Source organism: Zophobas morio, unplaced genomic scaffold (assembly GCF_036711695.1).
Source record: "Zophobas morio isolate AGI-343-1 ecotype UQ-CSIRO unplaced genomic scaffold, CSIRO_AGI_Zmor_V1 ptg000023l, whole genome shotgun sequence".
NCBI classification, from domain to species: Eukaryota; Metazoa; Arthropoda; class Insecta; order Coleoptera; family Tenebrionidae; genus Zophobas; species Zophobas morio.
The window spans coordinates 1,350,864-1,377,201 of record NW_026972128.1 but is presented as its reverse complement, the minus strand read 5'-3'; the positions used below and the strand labels follow the sequence as shown (position 1 = coordinate 1,377,201).

At 36.7% G+C, this 26,338-nt stretch overlaps 2 protein-coding genes and 1 long non-coding RNA gene across 6 annotated transcripts in view; 1 reads left to right on the top strand and 2 right to left on the bottom strand.

Moving 5' to 3' along the window:
• Positions 1 to 26,338, bottom strand: part of LOC135134450 (serine/threonine-protein phosphatase 2A 56 kDa regulatory subunit epsilon isoform) — a 94,311-nt gene that overhangs the window by 35,709 nt on the left and 32,264 nt on the right. For all 4 annotated transcript variants that reach the window (XM_064063128.1, XM_064063130.1, XM_064063131.1 and 1 more), the window contains one exon: positions 23,922 to 24,118. In XM_064063128.1, the coding sequence (XP_063919198.1) occupies positions 23,922 to 24,118 (197 nt within the window). The remainder of the gene's footprint in view (positions 1 to 23,921; positions 24,119 to 26,338) is intronic.
• Positions 2,508 to 3,435, top strand: LOC135134461 (uncharacterized). The gene is made up of 4 exons (XM_064063147.1): positions 2,508 to 2,594; positions 2,670 to 3,064; positions 3,124 to 3,170; positions 3,237 to 3,435. Exons 2-4 carry the CDS (start codon positions 2,776 to 2,778, stop codon positions 3,300 to 3,302), a joined length of 402 nt encoding a protein of 133 aa, XP_063919217.1. The 5' UTR covers positions 2,508 to 2,594; positions 2,670 to 2,775; the 3' UTR covers positions 3,303 to 3,435.
• Positions 3,739 to 5,472, bottom strand: LOC135134465 (uncharacterized). The gene is made up of 2 exons (XR_010281316.1): positions 5,333 to 5,472; positions 3,739 to 4,545 (listed from the first exon to the last, which is right to left on the bottom strand). It is a non-coding gene; the product is annotated as an uncharacterized LOC135134465 (long non-coding RNA).

The following is a 26,338-nucleotide window of genomic DNA, read 5'->3' as shown; positions in this document are numbered from 1 at the left end:
AAGACGAAAAATTATAACATCAATCAATATTGTGGCTTTGTGCGATAACGGGCTTGTCTTTATTAAATTCATGACTCACCCTTGACATTAAAATCGTCATATTTCGAAACTCATTATTTAATTATGAAATTATACAATGACGTTCTATTACCCAGAATTCTTTTAAACAAAATTTGAATATTCCATGCCAAAATTTAAAATTTTAATTTTACGTTGTTTCAAACCCTGTTAACAGAATTTAGAATAACATGATTCGAAATAATGGGATTCGATGCAACTGAATTCTAGGTAATTGGATTTAAAACAACAGGAATTTGAGATAACGAAATTCGAACTACATATACCGAATATTTTATTTTCTACTACTGATTCTAAAACACGACAAGAGTCCTAGATTCGGTTAATATGAAAAAAAAAAAAAGTAAAATCATTAACAGAAATTCCCTCCTCTCGGTAGCACAACCAATATCGGTATTGGTTACTTTTCATAATGTTCGGCGTAAATATCTTCACATATTTTTTTGCCTTTTTAAATATGTGTGTGGTACACTACTACACTGAGGCCCGGTTTTACAAATGTCCGGTTCAACACGAGTTCAACTGAACTGAGGTTCAATTCATGCGTCCGTTTTACAAACACCGCTATCGTCCGGTTCAGCTGAACCACAAATTTCCTTAGGTTGGTAGCGCGCACCCGAGAATCTGACAGTTGAGACCACGTTGGGAGCACGTTGGAAGTGTGTTGCACAGGGGTGAAAGCAAGATAGGCAAACCAGCAACACGAGTTTGTAGGGGCCACGACGGACGAAGTGAGGCAAGGGGAAATGACGTTGGTGACAGTTTGGTGCAGTTTGGTGATTTCAGTGTGATTTTGGTGGGAAACCGAAAATTCCTTTCACCAACAATGAACTGCTCACGCGTTGTGCATTGTGTTTTGTTTTGTTTTTGATTGTTTACCGCGTTTTCAGGTTAGCGTCAGTGAATTTTTGTGCCATGATTTGAAGTGTTGTGTTTTAGAAGCTTGTGTAAAGATAAGTATAAAATTTCACCATTTTTGTAATACGTTTTTGCAATTAATTAAGTATTTGTTGATCAGATTTTCATTCACTTATTTTCAGGAATTATGGAGGGAAAGAGGAAGAAATACTGCAAATTTCCAGGTTGCAACAATGCATACATCACAGGTGGTGGAAACAAGCACTATTTTCAGTTCCCGAAGGACCCAGAAGTGCATAGAAGATGGAAGGAAATTTGCAGTGTGAAGGAAAGTACAGGTTCACTGCCGCCCTGAAAACAAGCTTGTTGCCCCAACAACAGAGGGGAATTGTGAAGATGATGGTTGCACGCCGTTGGAAAATCTCCGAAACCTGCTGCAATATGCAGAGAAGACTGAAACTGCGGAAGTGGAAGAAGTAACTGAATTTGACGAGGAAGAGGTCAGTGGCACATCAAATTTGGACGCATGTATTTGTTTTGAAAACCTTGAAAAGGTGTCGGACGAAGACAGTCAAGGATTAGCCCATGTTTCAGGCTATATTTTAAAACAGATAGATATATCCATTTGCGATGCTTGCCAGAGTGCGTTGACTACCACGGAGATGTTACCATCTCATTTGTTAACGTACTTCAAAGACCGTGGCGATGATGACTTGAGACTGATGTATGCAAATGAGAATGTAATGTTGTTTGTTCGAAACATACATGACAATTTGTACACATTTTTGGACAAGAATGCTCATCAAACAAATTTGGAGAGTCGTTTCAAATCTGAGTACAAGTTAACATGTGGTCTTGGGCAAACTGTTTGTGAGAGACATGATTGTTTTGGTATGATTCTGGACAAGTGTACGAGGTTTTTGATTTACAAGTATGTTAGAGATAGAAAGAAAAGGAAAGGCTTGAGTGAAGGTCATCACACCAAAATGAAAAGATTTAAGAAAACTGCTTAAAGTATTTTTAAATTTTTTCATTACTTTACACCCTAATTTCGACTGAACAACCCAATTTTGACTGAAATACTGGCTGTGACTTAACTTTCGGCTGCGACATTAAACCAAATATTGACTGTTAGAAAATGTGTTCATTTTATTGTACCGTTTGTGTTTTGTTTTTGTTATATTGTATATTAAGAGAATAACTTGTTTTGTTTTTTAATATTTTTATTTTTTGTTATACTTGTTTATGCATGCCAAAGAATTATTTTGCTTGAAATATTTTTATCGTTTTGTGCTTGATTAATTTTATTGAAAATATATTTATTTAGGTCATTATGTATTGTAATATATTATGGAATTAATAAATACATTTTTTTTTCAGCATATCTGGGTTTTATTGAAAAATGAGTGAAATTAGAATTAAATTTAATAAACAAAAACATGGTACTGACTTTTAAACTACGCGCTTGCTCGTTAGTTGGGCCACTACGACACCAGGTGGCTCTACTTTTTGTGTTTCTTGAAATTTGTAGGGACTTTGCATATCTATTAGTGAGTGTTCTGTGGTGTGTTGTTGTTGTCATCTATGTCATCATGTCACATTATTATAAATTATTTGTGACAAATTCTGCAAAGTAATTAGTTTTTTGCGTTACTGGGGTACGTATATGTGTATATGTAACATTTGCTCGTTAATAGTAGATGATTATGATGGTTTTTAACATTTCGTTTCAGATGAGTAATACACGTGCTCCGAATTTTACAAAATCCGAAGAAAACTTGCTCCTATCTTTAGTAAGCAAGTATAGAAATATTCTGGAGTGTAAATTGTCCAACACTGATGCAAATCAAAAAAAAAAAAAATCAGTGTTGGAAGAAAATTGAAGTAGAGTTCAATTCTTTATCTGGCCAGACCTTCCGGGATCACAAAGTTTTGAACAAAAAGTACGACAACATTAAGAAGAGGACAACGAAAAAATTTGCTGACGAGAAAGCCTATGTCGGTGGTACTGGGAGAGGGTCACAACAAAGTATTGAGGCCACCGATGTTGATGTGGCTGTAAAAGAAATTCTCGGGGCCAAACCAATGGGGCATAGCAGCGAATTTGATGGCGATTCCGAAACAACCTGTAATAAGTATTTTTATGAATAATATGTATTGTAAAATTAAAATGTTGATGCTTTTCAGCATTCCAAAGTAACAGCGGTATAATCTGTCTGATGACGAAAATGATGGTAAATACTTTTTATCCTTACATACACTTTATTCAGAAATTTTTTACTATTTTTTCTTTATTTCAGATTGTTTTATGCCAAAAGATCAAACCGGAGCAATTTCGAGAGAAGTGCCTGTTATGGATAAAATAAGTGGTCCCAATAAAGAAAGTGGTAAACATTAATAATAATCAAATATGGTTATTTTTGTAGAAAATGGTCAAACTGGGAATTGGGCTAAATACTCCCCCAAAATCTTGAAGCAAAACAAATTTTCAGCACTCACGCCATAGCGTAGAGGTATTATATGTATATATATTTATATTAAAAAATGTTTGACACTTGTCTTAAAACTTTATTAATGTATTGTTTGTATAGGTAAAGGAAACCAGACAAGTGATAATTTAGAGCAATGTGCCGCTGCCAAAGAACTTGTCGAACTAAGTCGAAAGGAATACATCCAAAAGGAGCAAGAGTTTAAATTAAAAGCCATGAAAGAGAAACATGAACTAGAAATGCAAATTATGAGAGACAAAGCTGCACTTGAATTAGAAGTAATAAAGCAGAACACCAAATGAAGATTGAAATATTAATTGCCCAAAAATTTAATATTTTAAATAATAAAACTTAAATAAATAATTACATTACATTTTATTATTTACTGCAACTAAAAACGAAATCAAAAAAAGCAAATGAGTAAAATATTCTCTGATGAACTGGTTCCGTACAAAATTGTTCTGATTATAATTGCCACTATATTCTCCAATGTTTTCAATTAGAACATCGTTCACAAAATTCACTGCTGCTTCTTCTTCTGCGTCCACTGGCGGTTCTTCTTCATTTAAAATAATTGCAATGTTGTGTAAAACTGCTGTTGCCACAACCACTGCCTCTAATTTACACATTTTTAAACGAATTCCAAAAGCCAATGCTGGAAAGCGTCTTTTCCACACCCCAAAACATTAATTATTTGAGAAGCTGTTGCTTTACTAATCCCTATAAAGTCACCAGCAACTTGCAGAAAAGATCCAGTGGCAAGGAAACGTGAAGTCACAAGTAGCATTTGCTCCAGTGATACTGCATGATTTCTTTCTGTTCGCGATGTAATTTGCTCCTGTATTTGTTGCAAAATAAACCGTACGCCAGTCTTGGAAAAACGAAATCGTTTCAAAAATTCCCCAGCATTTCACTTTTCAAAGTGATTTTCTCTCAACTGAAAAACTTTTGGTCGTCGCATACGTGCCGGTTCTAATATGTTTATCATTTCTAAAACGTCTTCATCGTCAGTTAATACTCCTAATAAATTTTCCATCTTCAATTATAATGCTGTCACACCACCAAAACGATAAAGCACAGACATTTGAGGTTATGGACAGTTGAGCGAAGCTTAAACCACCTAAAGTCACTAGATAGATAAAGTACCGCAATTGGACGCCATATTGTGTCCGCGCCATATTCAAAATAAATAAATAAAAATTAACGGACTCGATACTTGCGTATAAAGCGTAAATGTAGATTTTTTTCAAATAAACATTTATTTATGTTTAAGCGTTATTTGTTCAATGCACTTAAATGCCATTGATAAACATAAGGCGTGAGTAAAAAATATAGATGAGAAACCTTGCAATATCAGTTTATTAACAAAATTTCGGCCACAATAGTTTCCTTCCATCTGCTCGCTTTGCTTCAAATTGTTGTTCAGAAAAATGTAACTAAAAGTAAATAGTATTTAACATTGTGCAATTACATATTCAAGCTTTAAACAAATTACTTCGCAAACTCTGGAGTTGTCGTTCAAATCGTCCCGGCCTATTAAATTCTCCCACATCACTCTTCTAGTCTAGCCCTATTACTAACACCTGCAACAATTTAAATTAGTTGAGAAAACTCAATTGAAAACTCAGTTGTAACCTACCTGTTGGAAGACGAAACAATGGGCTTTTATTTCCATACAAAGGAACACAACAACTTGGCATTTTAAAATAAAAGTCATAAAACACCACAAAAAAACACAAACAACTTTACAAAAAACACAAACAACTTTGCAAAAAACACAAACGGCGTTTGACAATTAACATTGACGTTTGTCGGTCGCCATATTGTGTCCGAAATACACGTTCTCTCTCTAACACATTGAAACATTCAATTGCGGTACTTTGGTTATCTAGGGACTTTAAAACCACCCTGACATCAGCGCTCAGCTGAGCCTTCGTTTGAGCGCGGTTTAACATTGAACCATGTATTGTAAAACGGACAACTGCAGTTGAACCAAGGCTTATCTTTGAACCTCGCTTAAGCTTGCATTGTAAAACCGGGCCTGAATCGTCCATCAAAAAATATTCCATCGATTTTTTGAAAAAAAAAAAAAAGATAGACAATCCACGAAAATTATGGTTTTATGATACTGGGTTTTCCAAACACCCAGTTTGTAAAGAAATAATATCTTAACTAACACCTCTGAACAGATAAGTTGAAGAGTCCATGCCGATCACACACAACAAAGAACCGCTACCTGTTAGTTTGGGATGGCCTCATAAATTTTCATCTAATAAGCTGCATTATCGTTGACGAGAGTGGCGAAGGAGTCAAAGTCGTAACAGCACTACTTTGGTGGATGGCCTATATATTGTAATAAATTTTTAATAACTGCTAACCACTTCATATTTAAAATCAGCGTGGAATTTAAGAAAATAAAATCGATTAAATAACCTTTTGAAATGACATTACCAAACTTGTTTGTGAGAATAAATACCTAGGTACATATACCGATCTTACCATGTACAATGTAACAAAAACTATAACAATATTTCCAAGATTTTGGAGAATTTGAAGAGTCGTCCGCGAGAAAATTATGCATTCATTTTTGGAGTTATCTGTGTTCCTAAGGAATAAAGGTATATTACTAAAACAGAAAAAATATCACATGACAGCGTATTTTATACATTACATATTACGACCTTTTTAAATGCAGTTTAAATCAAAATAAATTGAACACTTACTAGAATAAAATATTTCCAACAAAATAAAACGCTAATTTTCATTTGAATTTTTACTTCCCGAGCGTAAGCTGTTATCACATTTTCTTGACGTTTCATGACTTCTTTAATACGAAAAAATACGTTTCCCGTTTCCGTCTATCTGCCTCTCGTCTCTCGTCTGTGTCAATTTTATTAAGCAGATAATCTCCGAAACTATTGGATTGATTGTTTTATTTGTATTTTAGGAATATTGTGTAGATGGTAAAACGTTAACCAAAATTTATCTGATCATTCCCACAAACAATTAACATTTGATAACATCACTAAAACTTTTGCACAGTAAATGCTATTTAAATTTTATAAAATAACATACTCCAAAATTTGTGATTCATGAATCCGCCCGGATTTTTTTTTTACTTTTAGAGGTTATACTTTTTCTAAGAAGCTGTGTTTGTTGGATTGTGCTTTACAGGTGAAAGAAGTGCGGTCTAGATCTTTTTTTTATTTTAAGAACACGTACAACAAAACATTAATTAGAAATATTGGCGTAAAAATTGTAAATATAATTAAATATGTAACACTATTACTATTTAACAATCTAAATCAAAATAAATTCTCGAGCCGCATTGCTGTGAATATGTGTTAAAATATATAGTACAAAATGAAAATTACACTAAATTAAATAAAAAGCGCTATTAAAAATTGTATGGACTTAATTAAACCTAACAACTTTTGATTTTTTTGTTAGTTTTAAGAGTTTTAACTCAGAATAATTGAAAAATAAAAAAATATCAAAAGAATCGCATTTTCTTAAATCACTGACTTTTGATTTAAAAAAATCCGATTTTTTTCTGACCCTGTTTTAAAGCGCCATCACATTTCTGAAAGAGATGAAATCAATCAATGTTAGTTAATGTTGTGAATTATCTAATGCAATTGTATTTGAATGTTTTTATAAGTGTTTTTAATGTGCCCGTTTTTAAAACTTTAAATATATTTTTGACTTTCTAAGCAACTGACGTACTTCGCAGTAAATTGCAAAAACGATTACATTAACGGATGGGTACATGCATATTTCAAACTTTTAGAGATGTTATATTATATTTTACATTTACAACAAGAACAAATCATTCTATTTTTTTTTGTTTGCTCTCATTTCTCACGTAAAAATTTGACTTTTTCGAATTTATCAGCTACTCATTTGCAAACATTATAAAGTAAACATAACTATAAAATAAAGTATTGAAATGATTTATCAACAAACGATAATTGTATTTTTTGTACAAACATGAAAAAAAAAAACAGTTAATTTTAATTATTTTGAAATTTGCGTTAATTATTTAGTTAGCCTTCGACAGTATTTAAAAAAAATGGTGGAGTTTATTTCGACAAAACTTTCCTCGCGTCTGAAGTACAAATCTAACAAATTCCGCTATAAAATAAAAACCAGCGGCCTAAATAACACCCCCGCAGCTCCTGCGCCGTGGGGACGCAAACTACAAAGGGACGCCGCACAAGTACAGACAATGTAAAATATATTTAAAGCAAATAACCAACGCGAAAAATGACCTCTCAGCTATAATAACAAGCTTTAACTTCAAGTGTTTATAAGTTTATTTTTATCAGAGGAATGTCACGTACAAATTTGTTTGATTTGCGTGAGTTTGTCGCCTCAAAACAGAGGACTAAAATTATTAATTAAGTTTACGCTTAGGACGAAAAAGTTGTATATCATTAATGACAATGAAATAATGTAACCCCGGTTGAACAAATTTTCCCCACAAATTTATTTCGAATCTAATTTATTGAAATTTATTTACTCTACAGCTCTACAGTGTGACTCAATAATAGAGGGGCAGTGAAATGTGAAATGTAGTTTCCGTAGTTGCATCACGGTTGTATCAAATTGAAATTCGATTAATCCGTTTAGTGTGCGAATTAAAAAACTGTGTACCTACTTAGCAAACAACACAGTTTTACTTTGAGAGTCAAGGTTGTTGAATCTTTTGTGACACTATTTTGTACACAATAATTTCGAAGAATTTCATACCATCGAACTCCTTCAAGGTGCTGGTTTTGTTTGCGTATTTGTCGCACACAGAAGCAGCAATACGGTGGAAAATTCTGCATGCGTAACGCACCGTTTGAAAATGCTCAAAATAACGTTGATTATGGATATAATAGTAGAGTGTACAACAAGAGTGGATATGATCACCTAAGGACGACAGTAAACTTAGTAACGACATGAGTGAGTTTAAGTCACCCGAAGGTGATATGGACAATCCACTCGAGTTGCACAGTCTTACTTTTTTTTTGCAACCAACTGCATTTAACGTTTTTTGTCTTGCAAACCGCAGCGTCGTTGATATACCTACCTAATGGCAATGATGACAAGTATAAAGTGTCAATTATGTATTTAAAGAAGTTAACAACACGAGTACTAACACCTTATTAACTAAGTAATACTGTGGTAGCTCAGCGGTTTATTAATAACTAGCTGACCCCGTGAACTTCGTTTCACCTACAATTTAATTTTGAATCTGCAAAATCGAATGCTTTGAAATCTTGCAGATGTTTTAAACATATGATAAGCATAATAAATTTGTATTCAAAATATATTTACTTATCCCCTCCAAAAAATTGATGACGTCAGCCCAAAATTTTGCCAAATGAATCCTATCTAAAATGTCCAAAATAGGATGAAACTATACTTGTGATTTATCATTCCATTCATATTTTTTACTTTTGCTTATAGGGGGTGTCTCAAAAAATTAATCACTGAGTCAATTTATTTTATTGATTGAATCAAGAATTACAAAACTGAATTTTGAAATTTTGTAGACGTTCTGAAGTTACTGTTTGACATGGTAGATTATTTTCAATCAAAATATATCTGTTTATCAAGCCCAAAAACTTGAAGACGTTATCTCAAGATTTTGCCGAATAAATCCTATCTAAAATGTGGAAAACATCATCAGTATATTTTCGTAATTTATCATTGCATTCATATTTTTTAAATTTGCTTTTACAGTGAATCAAAAAAATATATGGATCAGTCAATTTATTTTAGTGAATAACTCAAGAGTTTCAAAAATGAATAAGTACTTTGAGATCTTGCAGACGTTTTAAAGTTATTGTGAGCATGGTAAATTGTTAATAATATTTATTTATTCCCCCCAAAAAATTGATGGAATGGCTCACTCGATTTTCGCAGATAATTTTGGGAATACAATACAGTCATTTTTAGTATTACACTGCACCAATCCAAGGTGGTATACGTGTTGATAGTAAATGTTGATTAAGGTCATCACAAAATTGTGTGAAGAAAAGACTCAACTCGAAAATGCTGAATAGGTTTCATTATACTTTTGGTGCGAAGGAAGTTCTGTCGAAACAACGTTCGATCAATTTTTTGACAATGGTTGATATAAATAAAACTCAGTAGATGCTCATACTTGAAAGACGAAGTATCTACTCGAATATCAAATCAAAATATTTTTAGTTTTTCTAGATGATACTAATACTTCAGTAAGTAACAGTTGATGCTCAAGTAGCATCTCGATACAACAAAAAAGGACAACAGTGACAGTGTTCAACCATCAAGGCAAAAATCGCGTTACCAAAATATAAGTTAGCATGGGGTAGACACCTTGAAATGGGAATCTCTATGGCCAGTGTTAGAAAAAACGCACTGCACAATTTATGCATAAATAAAAGTTAATTACATGAAAAGTTTTCGATATTCCTGCTCCTAATGTGTTTTTCAAACTGGATGCACCTTTTGACGACATTCCACATTCATGAAAGTCACCATGTTTAGTTAAAATTCACTCTTACAACGATCCTACTCGTTTTCTAAGCTGCTTTACAGACAGCTCAGTTATTTGCCACGCCGATGCTCATTTCTAGATTAAATGCTCACAAAACGCGCAGATGTTAAGTTTGTGTCCGGGAGATACAATGTTTCCAAGTAGGTACAGTGGACGCCGCTTAATGTGATCACTTTGGGACTCAGACAAATTGATCACACTAACCGACTGATAACAATAAGCGAAAACCACCATCAGAGATAGGAAAACTTGAAACAAATCAAAATCATGAACAAGAGAGTGTTTATTATGCTGGTAAATGAAGGTACATAAACATTAGAATTTATTTTTAATTTTGGTTATCATTCTGAGAAAGGAACTCTAGATTTCCTTTGGTTATTTTAGAAAAAACGGGCTGAAAATTTTTTTTCTCTGATAAGCTGAGATCTCGTCGTTTTGACGTGCTCATTTTTACATAAGTACTATTCAAATTTAAAACAGGAAAAATTCGTTCATTCAGAAAACGAAAACGCGCTGATTACTAAAGTCTGTCACTGATTGTGGCTCTATAAAGTGAGTAGTATAAGCACATGTATCTTTTGAGAGCAATAAAAGTTCATTAAAAACAATAGTACTTTCAATCGTCTCGTTTCTTCAAAAAAGCTTGTATAAGAATTGGGAGATTGATCACAATAAGCGAAATATTGATCACAATAAACGGAAAAACTGTAATGCATTGGTATTGCGTGGGCCCGTTCCAAGCCATTTTGATCACACTAAGCGGTTGATAACATTAACCGTGATCATATTAAGCGGCGTCTACTGTACTTAGTACATAGAGTAGATGCTCAGGTATATAAGAGTAATAATGAAGTAGGTACTTCGTACTTCGAATATGAGTATCTACTCAGTTTTATTCATACCACCCCATGTCTCGTTTCAATGTTTGATTATGTTGATTATGAGCACAACGCTGATCAACTTCCATATCCGAATTACCCATGAAATAAATCATTGAGGTTTGCACCTGAGGTAGTTCGTCGCACATTTGATTGACTCCGTGGACCTATGTGAGCTTGTCGTCTTCTCGGCATTTTAATGAACTTCATAAAACGACACAGAATTATTTTCACAGTCAATCAGATCTGTAAATTTTGTCTTGAGAATTTTAAAATATTGAAAACTTCAAATTAAATCCTCGAATAACGGTAAAGTTTGAGGTTTTGTCGAAACCAACAAAGTGAATATAGGTAAAAAGAATGGCAGATCAAAATGAATAAGAAACTTTCGCAATGTGTAATTAAATTCACTTTAACCAAGACTTTTCTTAAAATAAACGACGTTTTTTTTTTAACGAAAAAACAAAGAACGATTTGAAATGCAATATACTTTTCACAATCGCACGGAAGAATTAGTTTTGTATGACACGTCAGTTAGACGACAGGTCCGTTAGAAACGCCAACTATTGAAATTAATTTGAAGTGGCGATTCCCATACAAAATTTTTAGAATTTTTTTATTTTTTAACTGTTCTTTTAAGTTATCCTTATTTTTTTTATTTATAAGCCATCCCCGTAATATAAAAAAATGTTCAAATCGGTCAAGCCGTTTTTCAGTCTTAGCGAGACTAACAGGAACAGCAATTGAATTTTATTTTATAGACGATTAAAAAATGGGGGTTGGTGGTAGAAAGGTAAAAATTTAGGGTTATGTGTATTTTTTGATGCCAAATCTTAAAAAAATAAAAATAAAAAATTTTGTCCAAAAAATTGACAAACATTTTTTAGGATGGGCCACCCTTATCACTTAGGGGTTTAAAAAACAGAGTACAACTTATTGTCAGACCTACCAAATATACATAAAAAATTTCATACAAATCGGTCAACCCATTTCGGAGAAGTTCGGTTACAAACACTGTGACGCGAGAATTTTATACATAAAGCATTATTATTAGACAGCGGATTTCTGTCGGGCTACGTCACGATTTTAGTGGGGACGCGCTGCATCGCCGGGACTCAGTAGCGGGTCATAGGTAATCACTGAATTTAATTGTCACTTGATTCCATAAATACAATTAACGATTTATTAATCAAACGGCTAACTAAATGAGAACTGGAATTAACAGCAGAGTGCAACGAAGCAGCGTTATTCTAATCTCAAATAAACGAAGTGCAGCCGGTAACTGCAATGAATTCCCAACCCGTACGAGCCGTACCGAGTTTGGCCTTGTCTAGCCCGACAGAAATCCGCTCTCTAATTATTATTTTAGAACAAATTTCATTACCATAAAAAAGGTTATACTGACTCGACCTTAAAAGATAGACATATGCTGTCGCGGACTTTTCTTTAGAACTTTTAGAGGGGAACAATTTCGTCATACATGATTTTTACGTAACTTTAACCGTTTAAGCAGCGTAAGCAACGGAAGCTGTCAAAGGAGGAATAATTTTCCCGTTTTTCCGAATTTTTCATTGCTACTTCGCTCCTAATGCTCGTAGCGTGATGTTATATAGCCTATATGTAGATATGATACATGGACTATCCTACACAAAAAGATTTTTTGAACTTGAACGAGTAGTTTCTGAGATATGCGTGTTCAAATAAACAAAAGCTTCAGCTTTATTATATAAGTATAGATAAGAACAATACAAATCAAAAGTAGGGTATAGGTTCTCGAAGTGGTGGCAATTCTCGTCGGGGATGGTGGCGGCTCCTGGGACTCAGAGCGTCGTAGGGGATGACGGCAGCGATGTATGTAGCACAGGGCACCTGGACAGTGCGACCCTGAAGATGACGACGTCGGCGATGCGGCACAGGAGACCTAGAGAATGCGACCCTGGAGACGACGACGTCGGCGATGCGGCACAGGGGACCTGGACAGTGCGACCCTGGAGATCACGACGTCGGCGATACGGCACAGGGGACCTAGAGAGTGCGACCCTGGAGATGACGACGTCGGCGATGCGGCACAGGGGACCTAGAGAGTACGACCCTGGAGATGACGACGTCGGCGATGCGGCACAGGGGACCTAGAGAGTGCGACCCTGGAGATGACGACGTCGGCGATGCGGCACAGGGGACCTGGACAGTGCGACCCTGGAGATGACGACGTCGGTGATACGGCACAGGGGACCTAGAGAGTGCGACCCTGGAGATGACGACGTCGGCGATGAGGCACAGGGGACCTAGAGAGTGCGACCCTGGAGATGACGACGTCGGCGATGCGGCACAGGGGACCTAGAGAGTGCGACCCTGGAGATGACGTCGTTGAAGCGACGCAGGGGACCGTAAAACAGTGCAGCCCTGGTGAAGATCTCGAAGCGGCGCAGGGGACCGTAAAACAGTGCAGCCCTTGTGAAGATCTCGAAGCAGCGCAGGGGACCGTAAAACAGTGCAGCCCTGGTGATAATATCTCGAAGCAGCGCAGGGGACCGTAACACAGTGCAGCCCTGGTGATGATCTCGAAGTAGCGCAGGGGACCGTAACACAGTGCAGCCCTGGAAACGACCAGAAGGGGACCGAGACAGTGCAACCCTCAAGGTGGAGATGGTGGAGTTCCATCTGCCTGGAAAGCGTCCGAGTTGCCCTTTTATAGGCAGGGTTGAGATGCGTGGGAGTACCTGCACAATGAAGTAACTTCAGGTGGGGTGCGTTCCAGTGGGGGTGAGCTTGGTGGGGTTGATATCGGCGCTGCCGAGGACAGCGCCCTCGAAAGGGTACTAGCGGAGCGCTTTGAAAGCTCCGCTACAATCTCCCCCTCAGGACCATTAAGGCGTCCCGACTATGGTCCTGAACTTGCTTTCTGAGGCGGCCTCGTTTTCGTAGCGGGGCCACTGGCGCTGGCGTAGGTGTAGTGCTCCCGTGAAACGGAGTATGGTAGAAACCTAGGGATGCTTGGGGATGCTGTGCGTCGTATACCTTATAACTCGTAGGTCCTTGTGGGCGCCTAATGTAAGGCCTCTCGCGTTTAGGAGCAATTTGGGCGCTGACTCCTTTTCGAGCGTTGATTCGTGGATGGGTTACTACCAGTACTTGATCTCGGGGTTGGTACTCGTGTGCGGGTCTTCGCGACTGGACGGTGTATTTCCTTTCGGCGCTCGTGAACAAGCGGCTACCGTATTTTACAGGGAGTTCGTTGGTGGCCTCCCCCTGGAGTGGAGCTACTCCTCGTACGTAGCTGCTATCTGTCGTTAGCACAAAGGGTTTCCTCATCTTCCTCCGCCCTTTACGCCGGGACATCTTTTCTTTGCGGAAGGTCCGTCCTTTCTCTGCTGGAAGTTGCAAAGAGGAGAACGTGATGCGCGGAATTTCGGGGAATTTCTCATTCCCAATGGCGGAGTGGGCGTCAGCCCCCATGTATTCCATCGCGGAAAAATCTCGGGCTGGTGATGGTGCGGAGAAGGTCCGGATGTCATCGATTTGCATCGGTACGGTGAGTGGCGGTACCTGCGTATCTCGGAGGATTTCTTGTGAGCGATCTATGGTGGGTTGCGCTCTAGAATTTATCCTCGCTGCACAGAGGTTTGTCCGTCGTGTCTCTGAATTGCAGTTTGGACAGTTCCGGCGGAAAACGCCGGGACGTTGGCATCCGTAACATCTAATGATCTCTTGGTCATTGGCCGGTCGTCGCTGATCCTGTGTTTTTCTCCTGCATTCTTGTGTCTCGTGGCCAAAGTTCTTACAGAAATCGCACCTGGGCCGTGGTCTTCGGTCGATTCTTGGGAATTCTTGCCGTCGGAATGTTTGGCCATTTTCTGGGGTTTCTGGTGCGTGGTTTCTAACTCTCGTTTCTCGCTCGTTCTCCTCAACGATTCGGGACTGATCGAGAAGTTCGGCGAAGGACCTGCAGTCGGACCTGGCGATTTTATCCCGAATATGGTATCTCAGCAGACCGTAGATTATGTCTAACTGCCATTCCTCGTCCAAGTCTCTCGTCATTTGTGCCAGTCGTTCTCGTTGGACGGTTATGAACTTATCGGTTGGCGTCTTTTCGTCCTGGGGATTATTAAAAATGTCCAAAAAAAGGCGATGGTTAGGTCGTCTGGGGGCAAAAGCTTCTCGTAGAAGTTCCGTCGCTTCTCTCCATGTGTGAATCTGATTTTTCACGCCATTCCACCATTGATTGGCTTCTCCAGTCAATAGTAGGGGTAAGCCGGCTATGGCGTCCTCGTCCGTGATATTTTCCATATCCTTGTATAAACTCGCAGCCGTAATAAATTCCGTTACAGCAGCGTGGGCGCGCTTTCCGTCAAAACGGGCCTGGCAGTGGGTAAAGTGGCGGTTCCTGACCACTTGCGGTTGTGGGACAACTTGTACCCTATCCAAGAGCTGCTGGAACTGCTCTGGTGTCATCTGTATAGCCGCCATTGTGGAGTTACGGGGACTTCTTCGGACTGGGAGTGTGAGTTCTTTTTTTTTGCCGTGGAATCTTGCCTTCTTCGAGCCGCGACGTTGGTAGACAGTTTTGTGGTATTTTGCCTACCTCGAGCCCCACTAAGTTGGGCGATAGATTTGTAGAATGTTGCCTCCTTCGAGCCACTAAGTTGGGCGCCAGATTGTGGTATCCTCCCTTGTTCGCGGCCCCACGTGAGGGCGACAGATTGTGGTAGCTCAGCGGTTTATTAATAATAAGAACAATACAAATCAAAAGTAGGGTATAGGTTCTCGAAGTGGTGGCAATTCTCGTCGGGGATGGTGGCGGCTCCTGGGACTCAGAGCGTCGTAGGGGATGACGGCAGCGATGTATGTAGCACAGGGCACCTGGACAGTGCGACCCTGGAGATGACGACGTCGGCGATGCGGTACAGGAAACCTAGAGAATGCGACCCTGGAGACGACGACGTCGGCGATGCGGCACAGGGGACCTGGACAGTGCGACCCTGGAGATGACGACGTCGGCGATACGGCACAGGGGACCTAGAGAGTGCGACCCTGGAGATGACGTCGGCGATGCGGCACAGGGGACCTAGAGAGTACGACCCTGGAGATGACGACGTCGGCGATGCGGCACAGGGGACCTAGAGAGTGCGACCCTGGAGATGACGACGTCGGCGATGCGGCACAGGGGACCTGGACAGTGCGACCCTGGAGATGACGACGTCGGTGATACGGCACAGGGGACCTAGAGAGTGCGACCCTGGAGATGACGACGTCGGCGATGCGGCACAGGGGACCTAGACAGTGCGACCCTGGAGATGACGACGTCGGCGATGCGGCACAGGGGACCTAGAGAGTGCGACCCTGGAGATGACGTCGTTGAAGCGGCGCAGGGGACCGTAAAACAGTGCAGCCCTGGTGAAGATCTCGAAGCGGCGCAGGGGACCGTAAAACAGTGCAGCCCTGGTGAAGATCTCGAAGCAGCGCAGGGGACCGTAAAACAGTGCAGCCCTGGTGATAATATCTCGAAGCAGCGCAGGGGACCGTAACACAGTGCAGCCCTGGTGATGATCTCGAAGTAGCGCAGGGGACCGTAACACAGTGCAGCCCTGGAAACGACCAGAAGGGGACCGAGACAGTGCAACCCTTAAGGTGGAGATGGTGGAGTTCCATCTGCCTGGAAAGCGTCCGAGTTGCCCTTTTATAGGCAGGGTTGAGATGCGTGGGAGTACCTGCACAATGAAGTAACTTCAGGTGGGGTGCGTTCCAGTGGGGGTGAGCTTGGTGGGGTTGATATCGGCGCTGCCGAGGACAGCGCCCTCGAAAGGGTACTAGCGGAGCGCTTTGAAAGCTCCGCTACAATACCTACTAGTAATTATATTTAACCAAATAAACAGTTTTCACATTACTTATATGCAAACAGATTCATACAAATCAGTTTATGAAATCAATTACTTTCTAACTGACAAATGACATTTTTTTTTGCGCAGAAAGTGTCGGCGCAGCAAAACGAAGATAATGTAAATTCGGGAACGAAGCGCTGTGAATTGTCGCTATTATTAGGAGCTTTTAATATAAACTTTTGAATATTGCTATTTGATCAGGAAGGGAAAAAAATTATAAATCCACACGACACTTTGTCTTTGTATCTAAATACAACATCTGACCTGAAAGAAGCCAATTTATTCGAACTTGCCTTATTTAGCCCTCTCCTTTCCTTTGTTAAAATTACAAACACGTTGATTGGTTGATTTCATATCCGTTCAGTTAGCTGCAATTGCATAGATATCCATTCAGTACGCAGTTTAGAAAAGTGTGAATATACAGGGTGTCTCAGAAATAAGTACATTAATTTTAACCAGTAACAGAACTCGTGAAACGGAACAACTTTTTTATCTAGCATTTTTTCGAAAACTCAAGTCGAATTTCGAATTTTCCCACCCATATATTCACGAGCCGTCTATGTTCACCTTAAATAATAACAACACTACAACAATGAAGAAGGTACCCTAGCAACCGTTTTGACACTGACAATCATTTTTATGTCAAGTGTATGTTATTAAACGTTGTCTCTTTAAAGTTTCATTGGCACAGATTTCTAATTTATAGACGAAATGTGTTGAAATGGCTTTGTTTTCAAATCTGGAATGCACCGATATCGTTTTAACGTACGGTGAAGCTCGGGGAAACAGCGCTCGAGCCCAAAGAATTTTTTCAGAAAGCCTCCCAAATCGTCGTTTGCCAAATGTGCGCAGTTTTAAGAACGTTGCAGCATCTTCGAGAGTACGGATCTTTTAAACCTGCACCTCAGGATCGGGATAAGTTACGTAGTAACAGAATTGCTAATATTGAAGAGGCTGTTTTGAAGAGTGTCGAAACTCGACCGGGCACTAGCACGCATCACTGTCTAGTGTGATGTTTCGGAGAGTAGTATTTGGAGGATACTCAGAGAACAAATGAACCCCTTTCAAGACCAGAAAGTTCAGTTATTGAAACTAACAGACTTACCACGTAGGCAAAACTTTTGTGAGTGGGTTAATAGAAAAATAAACGAACAAGCAAATTTTGTATCTCTTATACAATCAACTGATGAGGTCGGTTACACGAGGGAAGGTGTAGTCAACACCCACATTTGGGCCGATGAAATTCCGTACGCCATTAGGGAGCAGGATTTTCAATTTCTCTCTAAATATTTGTCACATTGACAAAATTAGGAAAATACGCATCCTAGTAACTGTTTTTGACCAAAAATTATTAATTATAATAATTATTAGTGCCCATGGGTGACTGAGGATCCATAAGCGGGTAACCTTAATTGGGATAAAACTTTAACAATTTTTAACTTGATTATTAAAAAGTTCTTGACAAAACTCTATTAAAAAAAGTTGTTGAGTTCAATGAGCTCTATAACTGATTAAAATTAATGTACTTATTTCTGAGACACCCTGTATATTTGGGAGTAGAAAAAAAATAAAACACCGTTGTCAGCAAAATCGACACAGCGTGGATAAATCTCTACTTGATATACCGTTTTCAAATTTACGTCGAACAAAACAACTGCACATTGATTACCCATTTGACGCTGTTTTTTTGTTGATGGAAAATTATACGAAACGCATTTTTTTAAACTACAATTTCCCAGTTATACGTCACCTTTTTCACGATTTTAGACAATTTTGGCTCCGGTACACTTCACTTAATCCGCTGCAAACCCAAACAATGTCGCATCGCTAATATTTCATAAATCTTTCCGGAAACATGAAACATTTATAAACCCATAGGCGCCACAAAGAAAGTTCATCAAACATCCAAAAATATTATTCCAAGACGACTCCTCCACTCAAACCCCTCGCATAAATATTTTGGTCTGCGTCAACCTTTCAACATCGAAAAATTTAAACTTTGAAAAATGGTTTGCTTTTAGTTCGGCTAATGCATGACACACGTACTCCTCCCATCTCGAATCAACCCTATTTCTTTCGGAAACCGCATTACATCAGACGAAAATTCGCGTGTCACTTGCGGTGACAACTTTTTCGATGATTCACGTTTAATTAAGTTAACCGGCATCTTGACACCGTGCCAGAGACCGTGTAGAAGACGTTCCGTTTCTACTTTCCACCTTTTTCTTCTTCTATGATTATTTGCCAAAATTCCTGTCTCATGTTGTAATGTATGATGATTTTTATCTCGTGCGTATTCAGACGTTCGGCACAATACTAACGAACATAAATAAATAGAACATACGGAACGTTCTATAAATAATTCATTACCATTGAGCTTCGTGATGGCCCGGTATACTAGACGCCCAACTCGAAACAATGTTTACGACAAAGTTTTTAGGAATTATAATAATTAGGATATCGATGTGTTCGTTGTTATTATGAATAATGAAATATTCACGGTGTTGAGTTTGGGGTCGCTCACATAAATTGTTTATTTCCAAAAAGATCATTTACGAAATGGAATTTTATGAACCATCATTACGAAATCCTTGAAGATGTTTCTCGTTTTGAGTATTATTTTTCTGTAAAAAGTCTTCACCTCACTTGTCATCCGCACGCGATGTCAAATTTTTCGAGTCTATTTTTTCCGCTTCAAAAGTGCACACTTTGTAACTCCTTTCACAATTCGCCGACATTTGCTACAATTTCGTACCTCGAATAAATTTTAATTACATCAAAGCAGAGTCTCGTTATGAATGAAAATTATAGCCAGTAAAGTCTGTCTAAACACGTATTAGTTACCGTGTAATTTTAACATTTTATTATTATTTAACAACCTCGGCTTTCCTGTTTTGATTCCATATGTGAAACGTAAAATTATGGAAACGATTTACTGCAACTTTATGATACCTACAGCTCGTTTGAAACAAAAACGTGCATTTCTCCGCATCATCCCATAAAAGTCTAAACATAATAACCATTCGTCACAGAAATTTGCATAATTTCTACATGATATCGTGAAACTTGAAACATCTACGAGTAAAAAAACATCGTTTTTGAATGTCTTCATTATTTTCTCGCATATACAACAGAAACTATTTTAAAGACTTCATTCATCGAATCGTCGCAATGTTTCAGATTCTCCTAGACATTCCACCGCTTCACATTGTATCACGGCAGTGACCGAGTCTGTAATAGACATTCGTGTTAACAATAGTCAAGATGTTATTAATTTTTAATACAAATAATAAGAATTTTTAACATATTTTTCTCAATTACACCACCAATTTTTGTTCCTGTTGAAATCAATTAAAATCATAATTAATCATAACAACCTGTTTTAGACGTTTTGATACACTTCCTATAACGTAAGTCGAAACTGAATTCCACTGTCACCCACAATTGCGACAGGTGAGAAAAGAAGTATCAATTTACAGTATCGCCCTCGATAAAAAACAATCTTTTCATTTCTAAATTTATGAGGCGTTTCAAAGGTGAACAAACGTCATTGAATTTCAAACTTCATTATCGAATTAATTATAGCATTATAGTTTTTTTTAAAGCGGAAACATATTTCAAATTTATTAATTAATATTCCTTAGAAACGTAGAAGATAAATTATAAATAACAATTTAATCGGGTGTTTAACAAATCCAATTATTTATTCTGCCGGTTCAGGATGATGGCAAAGTATTTACATTGCTACCTTCTCTAGAGGACCCCTGACAAGTTAATGAAATCTACAGGGTGTTTCATCTAAAAATTACCCCTCATGAAATCGTTTTATTACGACTATTTTTAAAGCCTTACTAAATTTAGTCAAATATTTTTGAAAAAGAAATTTTTTTAATTATTTTTTGGAATTCAGTAGGCTCAGTAAAACACGTATTTAATGCAAATTAGAAAAACAGAAGTGGCATTCTTTTTTGTATTATTTCAAAGGTACTCTTTCTTTTACATGAACTGAGAACATGGCAACACAATAAAAACCCACAGGAACCTATAAGGAGAGGCCGAGGGGGATTAATTTTAGACACTAATGCGGCATAGTTAAATTTTGATTCTGGACATTTTTTCCCCAGAGTGCTTATTTTCCGAAATATTTGAAAGTTTCAGGTTAAAAAAATCGCCCTGTATACAAATTGTATCGTCCTAAATTTAGTGTTAAATTTGGTGACAGATTTTTAAAACTAACTTGATGTTGTGATCTTTTATAATCAAATTAGGTGTGGTGTATCAGTGCACCCATATTTTTTAAAACTGCTTATACAGGATGTGTAAAAAAAATGAATGCAGCAACATAATTTACCATCGGAAATGACTTATCTTATTTTCCTGAAATTCTGGGAATACAGTCGTTATTAATATTAGGCTGGGTTCATCATCGATCATCAAACAAATTTTACAATTTATCCAAGGAACTGAATTTATTCGATTGAGCTCCAGGTGCGAGAGAAATACTGAATTTTTACTTTGATTCTATTATTCCAAAAAGTCTGTAGTAGTTGGTTTTTAAACATGAAGCTAACATAGTTGTTTTAGAGCTCTACATTTTTAGAAAAAAAAAAAAAAAAAAATGAAAAAATGCTGCATGGGTGCAACCGGGTGCTTCAACTTGTGCAAGTAGTAATTTGCATGAACAGCCTGTGCTAAAGCCTAACTGAAGCTGTTGAAGCTTCCAGTCACGTGTTGCCTAGCCAATGCTAACGATAAGTTCGTTGCCCACGTGTTTTTATTACTGCAGCTGTTTCGCGATGTTTATGAACGAACTTAAAACGTACATCGCCTGATGCCGCAAAACTTTAATAACTCGAACAGTTTTTAAGAAAAAGGCACCAAAAAGTCCGTTTTAAGCGTCTGTTTTGCTACACACTTTGCAAGTTGAATATTAAAAATTCCAAGTTGTTCCTTTACGCTCTAACAAAATAAAAAATGTATTAAATTCTCAAACACAAAACGATATTTCAATTAAAGTGTCGACAACCTTAAGTTATCAGACTCAACTGCTAAGATTTGTATACATACAATAACTGATTATTACGGTTTAAATTACCGAAACGTCAACCTATGAAAAGAATAGAGATATAAACATGGGAGTTTTAATGATCGAACATTTTCTAAGCAACAACATATCTTCTTGTGCAATCTTATAAAAATTGCTCAGGTAAATTACTATGACACGATTAAAACGTAAAATGAGCTTATAACATACCAAAATAATTTTAATAAACTAATGGACCCGTATGGTAGACGATCATAAAATTCAATTGCACGTCATCCATTCCATTTAATTTTAAACCAATCTGAATTCAGCTTGGCGTAAAAATTATTATAACCATACGTGTTTCCTACAGTGTGCTTACTTAAATACAACGTTTGTAAGTCAGAAGGTTTTTCGTGTACGTTTGATAAAATCTCTCACAAACTCATATCATTATTATTATTATTACCTCATTTTATAACTGCTTTTAAAAACAAGGATTAAATACGGTAAAATAGCTTACAAAATTGATGTGGTTAAATAACAAGATTTTTTATATTCTTTCCTACAAAATTTATCTCCCAAAATTAAGAACTTCAAAAAATTTTTTTTAATCAAATTTTTAGAACGAATTTTCATTATTTTGATATTTTTAAGCTACTTTTTCTGATTTTTTACAATCTTCACCGTCAATATAGATATATGCAATTGTACATGAAAGGCAATGGTTTATCAGATAAACCTTCAGAATTAATTTAATATTCCATTTTGCTTTACAAATTTCGAAGTGAGATCAGGTTGCAATGTTACAGGTAATTTCATCTCAACTTATAAAAAAATTCTAAATCTAAATACATGTATTGGAAGCAACTGTTTTCGTAACGGATTAAAACACATTTACAAAAATGCGTTTTAAGAAAAAGTATACATATAAATAATTTCAATTATCATATTTTTCACACAACAGTTACTTTACATGGCAACAGAATTTCTAGGACTGTTGGAATGCAATTTTCAAATCGTATTAGTCGCAAATATTGTTTTTAATTCTCTGTAAATTTTGTGTTATTGACAAGACATTAATCTTCAAAACAAATCCGCTTAAATACAACGATGTCTTCATTTCCAACTTTGCGATGTCTATAAATAAACTTTACAGACAGCATTTTCAAGTAAATTTGACAAACCAGTGCTAAACACTGTTTTAAATATTTGTCAATTTGATCTGAAATTCTGCTATTTCTATCCGAATCAACTTCGTACATAACTGCTCTTCTTCAAATTGCCGTTAATTCCGAAGTAAACAAATATCCAATAGTCGAAAAATTTAAAGAATTAAAACCACAATACAGTAGTAGATAACGTAGGAGCATTTAATTAGTTAGATTTTTTTGTTATTAGAAAAAAACAAAAAGGACAATAATTTTTGTTTTTTTCTAATAACAAAAAAAAAAAATGCAATTAAAACCAAATTAGTATAGTTTTGGCTAACTCGTTGTGCTCCACTTTTTTATAGTTCCAACTCCAATTTTTAAGTTGAATTTAATTTATAAAACATCCGTTGTTTAGTTTATATTCAACCCTGTATATAACATAGTATTATGTAATATTTTAATATTTTTAAAAAGGAATATAATTAATAATAATTATATTTAACATGTTTTTTTTGCAGAAGGAAACCAAGCAAAAAACGAATGTGTTTTATTAATAATCCATCCATGCTATTGCATTTAAATGACATTTGACAGAGTTGTTGAAACGTGTTATATTTTTTACATGAAAAAGTAAGCTGGTACCATTCCGCGTTGTCAACTGTCATCGATTAAATTTTCACACACACCCGATATTTACATTTAATTATTTACTGTTATATTCTTGGACCATGAAGCGAATAATACTACCACTCTAAATATAACCAAACCTCTCTTAGCTAAAATCGAAGTTGGATTATAGATATTGTAGATACAATACAGCTTCGGACCTGGCTAATGACCCAAAATCCTAATTGTTGTTAAATTGTTTGTGTGATTATCCGTCACAGACACTTGTTAAAGCAATTACAGTTTTAACTTGGCCAGAGAACACTGAAAAACTTGTGTCTCTCGGGTCCCCTTTTAGTTCAGTCCACGATCCGCCCGAGTCTTTTGGTCGTGAATATTCTTAGCTAATTATGCACGCACTTACCATTTTAATAATTTCAGGGTAGACAGGTTCGGTTAAAACCCCCCGACCACCAGTTATATAATCCACTAATTCGTTCAGGGTACAACGTTTCACTTCTTTCCCTTTCAGGTCCGCCACGGGATCCATAAAGTCGAATGGCACACAACATTGTCTAAGTTTGCGAATAAACAACTCCTCCTGCTCGGATGCCGGGACATCTGCAACAACAAACGCCAACTGTAAAGTTCATTCTCTCTTTGAATAAACAAAAAACGGAAAAACTCACAAAACGTTGGCAGAAGCAAGTTCAACACTAGAGACAACATAAGGTCGTTCTAGAAGCACCCCATTTCGAAAAATGATTTAGTACTCGGTTCGCATGTAAAAATTATCGATTGTCGGACTCCCACATGAGCCATAATTCACAAGGTTCTGTTTGTTGAACGTTCTAAATATGGTGAATTTACAGATCGCAATCATAATATTTAATGATTAATCTAGTTCTATATTTGGCGCGTATGAAGGGTCACGAGTTTTATGGACGAGATAAATCGTCACCTATTCATAAAACCTGGGCACAATGGGAATGAACGGGTTGGGAAAAAGTGCCACCTGTTTACCACCGAAAACACGACATGTGCGATTGTCAAATGGCAGCCATATATGGAGTTCAAAAAACGCGTCTCATTGTCATTATTTACCGCCTTAAGTGGAGCTCTGGTATTTGCTTTTAGGGTGTATCGATTTTATTCACGGATAGGCTGTGGGCAGTGTCGAAGTAATGATGTTATGCAGGATACGGCAGGAATTTTCAGACAACAAAGGCAATCTATGCACATTAATTAAAATGTAGAACGATATTAATAGGCTCTCCTGGTTTATTACGAAAAAAGCAGCACAGGTTTATGCAACCCACACTCTGAAACTACACTGTTATTATCTCCGCGATAATTTTATTTTTCAAAAACCAAATTTCGGTCATACTTCAGCTGTCATCAAATATGTAATCACCATACACGTGTTAATGAAAACAACCTGTTTGGTAAATAAATCCTGATTATTAAACCAATTTAGAGGCACGCTAAATATTCTGTATCAACTAAAACAGTTTATTTATTGGCTTTACCTTGAATTTTATAAATTCATCAAAAACATGTCACCCATTATGATTAATAACAGGAGCGTCTCCTATAAAGTAGAAGGTAAGAACACACTGAACCCTAGTAAAGTGGCACCATCAGGCTATAATTGATTTATTATTGCTATTTACCAACTCAAAATTGGATCGTTCCTCAAACTATAAAGGCCTGCAGATCAATAACAACACACTACAAAATTCAAACATATCTTTAGGACAAATTATAATGCAAGCGAAGCAGATTGATTCTAAATCGAAATTAATACTTATTTCTTCAGCTCGAGCTTTCAAGATGCTAAAATCCCTACAATGATGGCACGTTCCTGCTGAATGTTACACTGTGATGCTCGAAAAGCAGCACACCAAAGAAATGTAATGTCAAACTGAAGATTTGGGGCAGCGTTGTCAGATGTTTTGAATGCAACACCAATAAATTAACTCGTCACTTTTTACAATTGTTGTTTCCAATATATCAAAAATAGTTTTTGCACTGTATTTATTTCTTTGCTTTATTTTCATTACATTTATTACCGAGGAATGTGGAAAAAATTATATATCAAAATTAGTTAAAACATCAAATATCTGTCTAAATTTCTCTAATTTTTAACACAAAAAAAAGCTACTAAATATGGAACTAAAATTGCTGACAAAAATTTATGAAATCATTCTAGATTCTGCAACAACTTGATCTCTAAACGTAAATTTTTGGAAGATTATTTTTAAAGGGAGTCATTGTATAACAGGCTTCGACGAAAAAGTCGAAACATCACAACCTAAAAAAAGGTATTACCTATGTATTAAAATGTTGCGATGTTTGGATACAATTAACATATATTTTCAGAAATTGTTTCTATTACAAAGCTACTAATAAAACAAATATTTACAACTGGGAAACAGTTTCTAGTATTCCTATGATCTATGTATATTCTCCAGTGGACTATTATCCAAATAACTTCGATTCATAAAATATGAAAAAAATGTTCATAAAATATTACAAATACATATTTTTGACATATTAAGTGGATGTTTGGAGATTTTTCCTGTATTTCTTTATTTACATAAAGAATTTAAAGAATATACAAAATAAAAATTTTAGTGACCACAATTTGATTTTTCATTAGATTTGTAATGTAAATCGGTGGAGTAGTAAATGTATCCCAAAATCGGTAAATATGGCAACTCTTGGTTGCCTGAGTTAAGAAAAGTCTGCAATTATTAATTCACTGTTTAATCTTTGTTACAAAGTTATATTTATCTTTTTCCGTCAACTCATTTGCAACGAAAATGTGACTTATTACAC